At 41.2% G+C, this 13,375-nt stretch overlaps 1 protein-coding gene across 8 annotated transcripts in view; it reads left to right on the forward strand.

Annotated features, from left to right (window-relative positions):
- PDSS2 (decaprenyl diphosphate synthase subunit 2) overlaps positions 1 to 13,375 on the forward strand; it is a 311,640-nt gene that overhangs the window by 278,455 nt on the left and 19,810 nt on the right. For 3 of the 8 annotated variants that reach the window (XM_042253352.2, XM_004011231.6, XM_012182677.5), the window contains one exon: positions 1,256 to 13,237. The exons of the other annotated variants lie outside the window; for them this stretch is intronic. In XM_042253352.2, the coding sequence (XP_042109286.1) occupies positions 1,256 to 1,414 (159 nt within the window). In that variant the 3' untranslated portion in view covers positions 1,415 to 13,237. Of the gene's footprint in view, positions 1 to 1,255; positions 13,238 to 13,375 lie in introns of those variants that run through there. 8 annotated transcript variants of the gene reach the window in all.

Consider the following 13,375-nt stretch of genomic DNA (forward strand, 5'->3'; position numbering starts at 1 on the left):
GAGCTCCTTGGTAGCGTGAAGGATGGAGTCCAGAGGGAAATAGCTGGTAGTGGGAAGACTCTTCAGGAGTTGATTGCAAAAATAACCCAGGCGAAGGATGATGATAGCCTGAACTAATGTGGCAATGAGAGTGAAGAGTAGATGATAATATGAGGGCTCTGTATGAGCTAGCATGGCTGGGACTTAGTGAGTGTATCAGTCAAGATGGCCACAGACAACTTGGCAGTCTCTTCAGACAACAGACATGTTTCTTGCCCACACAACGTTCTGCTCTGGATGGAGAGTCTCCATGGTGCTTACTGTGGTCACTCCCGTCCAACCTGAGCATCTTTTCCAATGAGACCAGCTGATGTACCAGAGGGAAAGCTCTGGCAGGACTCCCATGGATGGCTAAGTGCTACAGCCCAGAAGTGACACACACCATTCACGTCTCATGGACTAGAACTTGTCAGTGGGCCTCACCCAACTGGGGGGTATGCAAAAAGTTCAGGCATGGGTGAGCCATGGTGCCTGAATGGATGAAGGAGAACTCCCAAGTATCTGGTTTGGGGAGTGAGGCAGTCATTAGAGGTTTTCACTGAGAAAGAAAAGATGGAATGGAGCAAGGAGAAGTGGACCGGCTAAATCATTATAACTCTTCTTCAGCTCTAGAGTTTAACTGTTTTATTGGTCCTTTCTGGTTGTCAAGGAGAGGGATTGGAAATCAGCTCCATTTGTGAGCAAGAGTTGACCTAATGCTTTAGAAAAGGCATTTTAATTCATTTGCCCCAGAGTCTTACAGCTTTAGTAATGTCGTGTTCAGATCTACTGTGTGTCTTTCTTGAATTTTCATGTGAACTATTGTGTCAACATACAGTGCAAAAATATTAGTTATTAATAGGATGTTAATGAAGTCTTCCTCACCTTAGAATATCGGGCTGCTGAATTCAAAATGCCAGAGATGTAAATGCCCTTCCGCCTTCCTCACCTCCACCCCCTAGCAGGGCTCACTTCAAGCTATCGCAGGGTGGCAGTTGGGGAGGAGGTGTAATTAGGCTGATTGGAGCCTATTGTTCTGCTCTGGAGGGCTGACACCTAGCAGCCTTAGGCAATGTTAGTGCCTCCGAATCCATGGGGAATGATGTCCTCTTTAACCTCAAAAGCAGAAACAGTGAATCTGTTTTGTTTCTCCCCTTCTTTGTTTTCCAGCTCCCCTCCCCAGTTTAATTGTGGTACCTTAAAAACTGACTTTTTCTGTGCATTTGTTTCTTAACAGTTGCGAGAAACAATCAAAGCTGGCAAAGGTGTGACTTCAGCTATTGACCTGTGTCGTTACCATGGAAACAAAGCATTGGAGGCCCTGGAGAGCTTTCCTCCCTCGGAGGCTAGAACTGCTTTAGAAAACATTGTGTTTGCTGTGACCAGATTTTCCTGACACCAAATTAAAAAGACTGTTGTTCGTTGGCTGAAAAAATTGGGGAAGGAGGTGATTGGGAGAGCTTTCATGATGAAATATCTAAATGTATTAATGACTTCAACAATATATACATTTTTTTTCTTCTTTTTATCACACTGCTAAATGTATACTGCCTTCTTTTTGGAACTGCTGCAAACAAAATTAGAAGAAAAAAGGTCAAGCAGTTTTCAGTTGTCATGCCAGAAGCACACTTGAGGCTTCAGTAGCAGAAATAATTAATGAGATTCGCTCCTGTGACCTCAGCAAATGGACAGGAAATAAGTCCTTATTGATTGGACCCAGCCAGGGATGGCGCCAGGGCGGTGGCCTGTGGTTTTCCTTCTTGAGAGGACAGGGCAAGCTGGGAGCTGCAGGTGTCAAGAGAAACGCTGTCAGTGCCGGCCAGGGAGGACTGTCAAATGAAAACCCAGTGACCAGTTTGTCATAATGGAGGGTAGTCTAATGATTAAGAAAAACACATGCTTTGTCTTCTTGCAACTATGTCTTTGTATTTATAGATACAGTCTGGATATACTTTTTGCTTCTTGGTTTTTGTAAGATTTAGGGGAGGGGGTGGAAATTGTTGAAATAATAATGCCAAATATTTGAAGTAGGAGATTAAAATGTTGTCACATATTAACTTGGTTATACTAGAAATTGCCTGTTTTTCTTTCTGGACCAAATTTTTTTTCAAGTGCATTTCAAAGAACCAAACTTGTTTTTTTCTTTTAAGCTGAACAGGATGCTTTTTTCCTTTTTTTTTTTTTTTTTTTTTAAGTAAATGTATTCATTTGTAATACTTTGATATAAAGAATACCCTTAATTTTTACAAGCGTCAGATATGTAGTTGTTGCCCTGGGGAATTCATTGGTGAGTTTTGTTTGTTTGCTTGTTTTTAACCTCAGAATGTCAGATTTTGGTCTTGAACCACAGACTTCCAGTTACAGAAAGAATTGCAGCCTCACAGGCCTGCAATCGGACACTGTCTCTATGTGGTTCATAGGAGATGATTTTTGCGGTTTGGATGCAGGCAATATGAGAACACCGTTGACAAGAAGGCTGAGTTTACATAAATGATCTAGGTTGAGACTCAGCCACCTTTCTTCCTTATGTGGTGTAATTACAGCCCTATCTGGAGACATCGAACACAGCAAACAGATTTTATTACCTACTTCATTCAAACACTGTAAGTGAAGTCACTTTAGTTAAATTCCTTCTCCAAAAGTTACAAAATCGTTTAAGCAGGACCCAGCATGTGGCATGCAATGAAGAAAAAATGTAAGTTACAGAGGTTAAGGTATTGCATTATGAAATATTTTTAAGCATACTTGAAACATTGTAATTGTGCAGTTTACGCTACTATAATTTGAAGGCCTGTAGATTTAGCTGAAGAGTACACAGCACTCTTCTGTTTGAAATGTCTTTTCTCACAGAAATTGGCTTAATTAGTAACTAGGGTTAGATGCTTTAGATCAGACTAGGTTTTAATCATTAACTTCCACAAAGGAGGAGGCTTGCTTTGTGTTCTCTGGCTGTGCAGGAACTTCAGCAAGCTGTAGGTTTTATCAAACAGATGGTCAGGCACCGGGGAACACAGCACAGGATTCTAGGCTCTTCCAGGTTTGCTTGAGCCCCAGGTTCCCCGTGTGACCTTGAACAAGGCACTTCCCTCTGAGCACCTATTTCCGCTTTTGTAAAATAAGGTTAAACAGGGAAATACATGAAGTCCCCTCCACCTTTGCTTTATTGTCGAAAAGTTTCCCATTTCTGACTCTCTAGGTAACAGAGATGCTATGTGAGATTCAGGGAAGAGGTGAAACCCAAAGAGAGGTGATGAAGGAGTGCATGAAACATAATGGCTGACTTCTCGCCCAGCTGCCCCACAGGTGACCGAAAGAATTCCCAGCTCTCCAGTTGTGTGACTTACAGTCTTGAACTCACTTCAGCACCCGCCTTTCTGCTTTCTTTGGTACATTTCCTACCTCCCTCTCATCTTCCCAGAAGCCCTGCCAGCCTCTGTTCTCTCTCCTGTACCTGGTGTCCTGGCTCCCTGGAAGCAGCAGCTCTGCCCTCACTGCAGAGGGACAGCTCTGCCTTTGTTAAACCTCCTGTGTTGGCTTAGTCACTCTAAAGTATTAAACAGTGATGGTCTTCTCCACTCCCCTTCTTCAGGGATATTTATTTATTCCTCCATTCTAAACCCTTGTAACTTAGGACAATCTCTAGGGAGAAATTTAGGCGTGGTGAGACACATTTAATTATACTTTTTTGGCCTAGTGCCAGGGCACTGTCAGGCAGAGTTAGTGACTTTAGTATGCCACCTCCTTCCCCCTCTGCATCACCGTCCAGTCTTTTGCTAGAGGGAAGAATTCATTCATTAGCCACTGTCCTGTTCCTTCCACCTGGACTTGCGAACCTCACTCACTTCAGCCCCTGAACCACCTGACTTCTGCCTCCCTGTCAGTCTTTTCTTCAGGCTTAGTGAGGGCTCTGCGGGCATGCCAGGCACTCTGCTGAAGGCTTTAACAGTGCTATCTTGTTCGAATCCCATAGCTACTCTCTGGGCTAAGACTTATCCCCCATTTATAGATGCAGGAGCCAGCAGAGAGGACCACCTCTGCCTGACTGGCTTGCCTTCACACTCCCCTCCCCACTTTAAAGTCTTTCACTTTAAAGTGCCTCTTTCTCTCTTCCTTTGCTTCTCTCTCCAGATAAGACTCTACTCCTTTCCAAAGGTGCTTCCCGGGTGGCGCAGTGGTAAAGAATCCGCAGAGACTTGGGTTCGATCCCTGGGTTGGGAAGATCCCCTAGAGGAGGAAATGGGCATGCCACTCCAGTATTCTTGCTTGAAGAATTGTGTGGACAGAGGAGCCTGGTGGGACTACAGTCCATGGGGTTGCAAAGAGTCAAACATGACTGAGCACACACACATCTATTCACACTCTTTCCAAAGATCTTCAGCCTGCAGCCTCCTGTCTCATGTCTCTGGTTTTGAGTCTTGGGTTTCCTCTGCTGGCTGTGAATGTGCTCAGTTCTCCCTTAAATGAAATATCCCTCACTTCCCCTGTTTATCTTTCCACCTCCACTCTTTTCCTCCTAGCATTAGCAGTACACCTTACAGGCTACTGTTTAACCTTTGCAGTTCATCATTCACTGAATTCACTCCTGGGTCCCCACCATCTGGACCAGCACTGGCACTTCAGATACTCGAAGACATTTAAATCTATCAGGTCTCCCAGCAGTGCTCCACGGAGATGCCTTCTTCTTGCTCACAGGTGGTGGCCTCACTGTAAAATTTACAGCCATACCCCTGCACACAGCTGTCCTACATAATTTTATGTAGCCAACTGCAGCTTCCTCTCACCCCCCAGCACCTGTGACCCACTTCCACTCTTCTCAACTACCCTTCTTTTGTGTCTCACACATCTCACTTTCAGTCCCACCCCTAGAGACATTCTTTTCTAAAATTTAAGGTTCTATTTCCCCAGGAACTACAAAGCACTTTCCTGTGCCACTGTCATCGTCCTTTAATTCCCCCAACTTAGAAAAACAGTTTCTGAAAAACAGTTATCAATTAGATACTGATTAGATAGTTATTTGCCATATTCCTTGGTGGCTCAGATGGTAAAGCATCTGCCTGCAATGCAGGAGACCCGGGTTCAATCCCTGGGTCTGGAAGATCCCCTGGAGAAGGAAATGGCAACCCACTCCAGTACTCATGCCTGGAAAATTCCATGGATGGAGAAGCCTGGTGGGCTACAGGCCATGGGGTCGCAAAGAGTTGGACATGACTGAGCGAACTGCAAATTAATTACTCTGAAAAAAGATAAGGATTATGACTATCATTAAACTTAGTTGTGTGCTTTAGTTGATGACATTAAATCGGCATCATGTTTTTCTGCTCCTATAGTGTAGTTACCTAGTCACACCTAAAAATAAATGATGGGTGACGCTGTGTGCCTGATCCAGGTCTCATTCTCTGAAGTTTGAGACTGTCTCTTATCTGTATTAATGTTATTACTATGGCCTGGCATGCAGGTGAAACCTATAAACCTGGGGTAAAACATGTATACTTCAGTGCAGAATGCTCCAAAAAGATGCAGAGCTTTTTTAAGGCCAAGAACCCACAACACAATGAACTCAGGTGACCAGAAAGCAATCTGAATAATCCTTGATGATATTTCAAAACCTGATAAGTTGCTGTAATATAGATCTCTTTGGGCAAGAAGGTTTGGGAAAATTGTCTTTAATCAACAAAATTATAGCTAAAGGATACTTGTTTTTCTCGCTCTCTTTTTTTAAGACTAACTAGAAATTCCTTGGCAGTCTAGGGCTTGGGACTTGATGCTTTCGCTGCTGTGGCCTGGGTTTAACCCTTGGTCAGGGAACTAGACCCTGTAAGCCAAGTGTCATTGCCAAAAGAAAAAAAAAAAAACAAAACAAAACTCTTAACCTGAGCAGCAGGTCCATCACATATACAGAAAACTTGCTCTTCAGAAAACTCTTTTCACATTGCTTCCTAGATTTCTTAGTTTCAGGAAGACTCTTTCCGCCCCTTCATTTGTCTTCCCACTGCGAGATCCTCTTGTTAAGATCTCACCTTTCTGACCAATAGAAATTCTGGAATTTATCTTTAGAATGACTGCCTCTCAGTCCGGAGAAGGCACACCATACTTTTGCTAAAACCCACAAGGACAGAGATAGATCGAGTTGATTTTTCAGTCTGTTTAACTGTGAGGACACAATTGTTACTCCATTATTAATAGTTTCCATTACTGTTAATCACCTTTTAGTAATAATAAAATTATTTGCACTTTCTTTTTAAAACATGAAGCAATCTAACAAGACAGTCTTTTACCCCTTTCTTTGTTTCCTACCAGTCACACTAATTTCTTCTCAAATTAGGTGTTTTATTCTTTCAGAATGGTTCCTGCCTTTCCATTAAGGAGATAACATACTTTTTAGAAAGAAGGTCACCTACGGAGACACCAGAGGGGTCCACCTCTCCCTTTAGCTCCCCCACCTGCCCTTGGAGCTCTGAAGTACTAGGTTTTAGGCCTCTGCTGGTGGAGGAATGTTCTTCTTCAATATATATTTCTTATTCTTCCATAGAAAGGGAAAGTTTCGCAGGCTTTCATTCATTTTTCATAGATGCTATTTCCATCTTTATGGAAAAGCTCTATCAGCTTTCTCTCAATGTGGCCTGTTCATTTCAAAGACTGACATTGTACCTGTCACTGCATCCTGTGAGCAGATGAGTAGACTCCCAATTGCCCTGACTTGTTGGGAAGATTTCACTTTTTGATGCATTTAAGTAAATAAACACTTATGAAGAAAATTTGAAAGATAGAAAAAAATTATTCTGAATCTCACCATGCTCACATAATCAGTATCACCATGTCCTTTGTATTTCTTCCAGCCTTTTCTGCCGTGCCTATCTTTTTTTTTTTTTTTTTTGCATGATTGTAATTATATGCAATAGTATCAATTCAGTGAAGTGAAGTGAAAGTGTTAGTCGCCCAGTCACATCCAACTCTTTGCAACCCAATACAAAGAGCCCGCTAGGCTCCTCTGTCCATGGGATTTCCCAGGCAGAATACTGGAGTGGGTTGCCATTTCCTTCTCCAGGGGATCTTCCCAACCCAGGGATCGAATCCGGGTATCTGCATTGCAGGCAGATTCTTTACCGTGGGAGCCACCAGGGAAGCAGTCTTCATAACCACTGTTAATAAGTAGCTTAAAGTCTACACAAGGCACCTTGAATTTCTATTCTGATTGGTTTCTCTGAGGTAAATGGGTATGTGGTAAATACTCGTAAGTCCACCTCCCAACCTGCTACTAAGAAAGCCTGTGTCATAGAAAGATAATGCCCCTGCAGGTTCTCCACAGCAGCAGGTTAAAACTATGACATAAGTTCCCTTAAAACTCTTCAACCTGAATGGCAGTCTTTTCCATTGGTGGTTCCCATTCCTTCAAGATGACGCTCAAAATAGACTGACACCTCAATGCATTTTCCTCTTGCTTCACTGCAAGTTCTCAGTAAGCCACACTTCTGTAGGAAGACTTCTTCCTTGTCACTGAAGCTGACTATCTCCCAGGACAGAAAAGGCCCTTGGGCAGTTGTGGTAGGTTCTGCTCTTGGCCAAGACCATGTAGAAATCATTTTCTAAGAATTGATAAGCTATCTTTGCTTCTTCAAAGACTTAGGAGAAGGAAACTCCTCAGGTTTGTTTGACGGGAAACAAAGTAACCTTTATCTGACTTAAGTCTTTCATGCTGTGACAGCGTGAGCTTACTGTGTTTGGTATTGTCATGTTTTGTTTGAATCCTTTTTTTTTAAAGCCTTCAAATGGATGAGAAAACAGTATCATTCTCAAAGAATTACCTGTAACCTTCCTTTCCTTAAGTTAATCTTCATAACTTTACTATTTGCATCACTCGTCACTTTCCACATTTCAGTGAAGTCCCCTGCCTGCCTCCTGCCTTAGATCGTGAATTGCAGTTACTTAACTCGTGTACATGGAATATGATCAAGTTAATTGTGAACTTCCCAACTGCTGCCTATTTATGCAGCTTTGTCCTTCTCTTTCTTTTTATCTTCTTTTTTGAAAATTTAAAATTGCTTTCATTGCATTTTTAAAAGCAACCTTATTGAAGTAAAATTTACACATCATGAAGTCTATCTAGTATAGGTATACGATTCAGTGATTTTCAATACATTTGCAGAGTTGTGTAAGCATCACCACAATTCCGTTTTTAAAGATCCTTCGTGCCCATTTGCAGTCAACCCTTCCTCCCGTCCCCAGTCCTAGGCAGCCACTAATCTACTCTCTGTCTCTATAGGTCTGCCTTCTTTGGACATTTGATGTAAATGGAGTTTTACAATACTTAGTCTTCTGCATCTGGCTTCTGTCACTTGGCACAATGGTTTTGAGGTTTATCTATGTTGTGGAATTAATCATTATTTCATTTATTGCTAAATAATATTCCGTTGTACAGATACATTATATTCCTTTCTCCATGTACCAGTTGATTGGCATTTGGGTTATTTCTGATGCTCACCTGTTATGAATAACGCTGTTGTGAATCCTTGTGTACAGGTCATTGTGTAGACAAAAGTTTCCATTGCTCTTGAGTAGATCCTCAGGAGTAAAATTTATGATAAATTTATGTATAACTTTTTAGAAATTGCCAGACTGTTTTCCAAAGGTATCATTTTACCTTTCCAACACATGCGGGTTCTGATTTCTTCACATCCTTGCCAACTCTTGGTGTTCCCTTTTTTATTATAGCTATTCTAGTAGGAATGAGAGTATTATCTTGTTGTGAGTTTTGCTTGCATTTTCCTAGTGATTAATGATTTTTAAGCTTCTCACGAGCTTGTTAGTCATTTATATATCTTCTGTCTGTTGAGATCTTTTGCCTATTTGTTAATCAGGTTCTTTATCTTATTATTGTTATAAACATTTTTTTACGTATTCTGAATATAAGTCCTTTATCTGATATATGATGTGCAAGTACTTGCTCCCAATCTATGGCTTAAATTCATCTTCATAATGATTTCTTTTGAAGTGCAATGTCTTTAATTTTAATGAAATCCACTTTATCAGTTTTTTTCATCTATAGATCATACCTTTCATGTCATATCTAAGTGATCTTTGCCTGACCCGAAGTCACAAAGATTTTCTCCAATGTTCTTTTCTTAGAGCTTTATAGTTTTGGTTCCTACATTTAAGTCTATAATCCATTTTTAGTTAATTTTTGTATATAGTATGAGGTAAAGGTTTAAATGGGGGTATCTCATCCTCAGCACCGCTGACACATTGCTCTGGGTCATTCTTTGCTGTGAGGGTTGCCTGTGCATTGTTGGAGGTTTAGCAGCATCTCTAGCCTCTACCCACTAAATGCCAGCAGCATCCTGCCCATAGCTGTGACAACCAGAATCGTCTCCAGAAATTGCCAAATGCTCCCTGCCTTTGGGAAGCCAAAATCTTCCCCATCGAAAACCACTGGACTAAATTAATTAGTTTTGTGTGTGGATATCCAGTTGTTCTAGAAGCATTGGTTGAAAAGATAATTCTTTCCTCCTTTGAGTTCCTTTGACAACTTTATAGAAAATCAGTTCAGTTCAATTCAGTCACTCAGTTGTGTCCGATTCTTTGCGACCCCATGAATCGCAGCACGCCAGGCCTCCCTGTCCATCACCAACTCCCGGAGTTCACTCAGACTCACGTCCATCGAGTCCATGATGCCATCCAGCCATCTCATCCTGGGTCGTCCCCTTCTCCTCCTGTCCCCAATCCCTCCCAGCATCAGAGTCTTTTTCAGTGTGTCAACTCTTCGCATGAGGTGTCCAAAGTACTGGAGTTTCAGCTTTAGCATCATTCCTTCCAAAGAAATCCCAGGGCTGATCTCCTTCAGAATGGACTGGATGGATCTCCTTGTAATCCAAGGGACTGTCAAGAGTCTTCTCCAGCACCGCAGTTCAAAAGCATCAATTCTTCGGCACTCAGCTTTCTTCACAGTCCGGCTCTTACATCCATACATGACCACTGGAAAAACCATAGCCTTGACTAGATGGACCTTAGTCGGCAAAGTAATGTCTCTGCTTTTGAATATGCTATCTAGGTTGGTCATAACTTTCCTTCCAAGGAGTAAGCGTCTTTTAATTTCATGGCTGCAGTCACCATCTGCAGTGATTTTGGAGCCCAAAAAAATAAAGTCTGACACTGTTTCCCCATCTATTTGCCATGAACTGATGGGACAAGATGCCATGATGTTCGTTTTCTGAATGTTGAGCTTTAAGCCAACTTTTTCACTCTCCTCTTTCACTTTCATCAGGAAGCTCTTTAGTTCCTCTTCGCTTTCTGCCAGAAGGGTGGTGTCATCTGCATATCTGAGGTTATTGATATTTCTCCCGGCAATCTTGATTCCAGCTTGTGTTTCTTCCAGTCCAGCGTTTCTCATGATGCACTCTGCGTATAAGTTACATAAGCAGGGTGACAATAGACAGCCTTGACGTACTCCTTTTCCTGTTTGGAACCAGTCTGTTGTTCCATCAGTTGACCCTAAATCTAACGGCTTGCTTCTGGACTGCCAATTCTATTCCATTGATCTCTGTGTCTGTCCTTATGCCAATATCACAATCCTTGATTACTGTAGCTTTCTATTACATTTTTAAATTGGGAAGTAGAAGTCCTACAGCTTAATTCCAAATAAACTGTTAATTTTAAGATAATTGTAGATTCACAAGTTGTTGTTCAGTCACTCAGTCATGTTCAACTCTTTGTGACCCCATGGTCTGCAGCACGACAGGCTTTCCTGGCCTTCACTAGCTCATGGATTTTGCTCAAACTCATGTCCATTGAGTCAGTGATGCCATCCAACCATCTCATCCTCTGTCACCCCATTCACAAGTAGTAGTAAGAAATAATACAGAGAGATTCTGTGTACCCTTTGCCATTTTCCCTCATGGTAGCATCTTATAAAATTATAGGATAACATCACAACCAGAGTGTTGACATTGATACAATCCATCAATCTTATTCAGATTTCCCCATTTATACTTGTAGTTCTTCTTATTCAGAATTGTTTTGGCCACTCTGGGTTCTTTGCACTTGTATAAAAACTTTAGGATCAACTTGTCATTTTCTACAAAAGAGTCTGCTAGAATTTTGATAGGGATTGCATTGAGTATATAGATCTAATTTCAGATCAGTTCAGTTCAGTCGCTCAGTCGTGTCCAACTCTTTGTGACCCCATGGACTGGAGCATGGCAGGCCTCCCTGTCCATCACCAACTCCCGGAATTTACTCAGACTCGTGTCCATTGAGTCAGTGATGCCATCCAACCATCTCATCCTTTGTCATCCCCTTCTCCTCCTGCCTTCAATCTTTCCCAGCATCAGGGTCTTTTCAAATGAGTCAGTTCTTCTCATCAGATGGCCAAAGTATTGGCGCTTCAGCTTCAGCATCAATCCTTCCAATGAATATTCAGGACTGATTTCCTTTAGGATGGACTGCTTGGATCTCCTTGCAGTCCAAGGGACTCTCAAGAGTCTTCTCCAACACCACACTTCAAAAGCATCAATTCTTCAGGGCTCAGCTTTCTTTATAATCCAACTCTCATGTCCATACATAACTACTAGAAAAACCATAGCTTTGACTAGATGGACCTTTGTTGGCAAAGTAATGTCTCTACTTTTTAGTATGCCTTCTAGGTTTGTCATAACGTTCCTTCCAAGGAGTAAGTCTCTTTTAATTTCATGGTTGCAGTCACCATCTGCAGTGATTTTGGAGCCCCTCAAAATAAAGTCTGTCTGTTTCCACTGTTTCCCCATCTACTTGCCATGAAGTGATGGGACCAGATGCCATGAACCTAGTTTTCTGAATGTTGAGCTTTAAGCCAACTTTTTCACTCTCCTCTTTCACTTTCATCAGGAAGCTCTTTAGTTCCTCTTCGCTTTCTGCCAGAAGGGTGGTGTCATCTGCATATCTGAGGTTATTGATATTTCTCCCGGCAATCTTGATTCCAGCTTGTGTTTCTTCCAGTCCAGCGTTTCTCATGATGCACTCTGCATATAAGTTACATAAGCAGGGTGACAATAGACAGCCTTGACGTACTCCTTTTCCTATTTGGAACCAGTCTGTTGTTCCATGTCCAGTTCTAACTGTTGCTTCCTTACCTGCATACAGATTTCTCAGGAAGCAGGTCAGATGATCTGGTAATCCCATCTCTTTAAGAATTTTCAAATAATTGCCACTTAATGATATTAATCTTCTAATCCATGAATCATGATTTTCTTTTTTATTGTGGTTTTATCTCTCTATCTATCTATCTATCTATATAATGATATGGGCCATTACAATAATTTAAAGTCTTCATTTTAGTGACATTAATTACATTCATACTGTTTTGCAATCATCACCACTATTTCTATAAATTTTCATCACCCCAAATGGAAACCATGCTTTTCTTTAACCAGCAGTACTGAAATTGCCAACTTACTAGTTACCATATGGTTTCCTATAGCCCCCAAAATTCTTTTTCAGATCAGTAATTTAACACCAAACCGTGAATCCCAGGGAATCCTGGTACTTGTCTTTAGAAGAATATAAACGAGTCTTTGTTAAGAAATTGGGCTTTAGAGTCTTCAAATCCCAGCTCTGACATTGACAAGCAGGTTAATTTACTTCTCTGAGTCTTCCATTATCATGCACAAATTTAAATGGTTTCATTTCTATCACCCTTCCAGGTGTGGGCATCCCTAAATGGGGTTCAGAGACTCCCAGGGATACTCAGCAGCCTGCCACAAGCTGTGGAAGCCACAGAATGAACACACACATTGTCCAGGCACATATTTTTTCCCCACAAAGCTAACATTAGGTAATTTAACTACAAATGAGTTTTTAAACTTTTATAGCATACCATATATATATATATATTATAGCATTACATGTAAGATTTATACTCATTATAATATAAAAAATAAGACAAAATAAATGTAAAGCCTTTATTTGTGTGCTGTGAGCTAACCCTTCTTCCTTTCCACCTCCCCATATGCCCCTTACCAGGCCTTTTACCCTTTAGTCTCCTTCTTAGATCTAACAGACATTCACTCTTCATTCACAGGCCTTTTCCTACAGAACCTCAGAATTCTCAACACAGCTCTCCAGGCAGGCACTGTTACTATATCAGCTTGAAGTCTGTTTGCCATCTTTGTTTAGCTAGCCAACAACTATATGCTTTAACCTGTATTTTACCATTTCAGGCTATTTGAAATAAAATTAGTAGTTCTGAAAATCAAGGTGGTTTTATTTACTTCTGGCTTCCAAAGGTTATGTTCTTCTTTTCAAATTATTTTACTTTCTCTGTTTTTTACATATAAATTATAATAAAGATAATGAAAAATATCAGATGATATGTTGACTTTAAAAATGA

The sequence above is a fragment of the Ovis aries genome, chromosome 8 (genome assembly GCF_016772045.2).
Source record: "Ovis aries strain OAR_USU_Benz2616 breed Rambouillet chromosome 8, ARS-UI_Ramb_v3.0, whole genome shotgun sequence".
Classification (NCBI taxonomy): domain Eukaryota; kingdom Metazoa; phylum Chordata; class Mammalia; order Artiodactyla; family Bovidae; genus Ovis; species Ovis aries.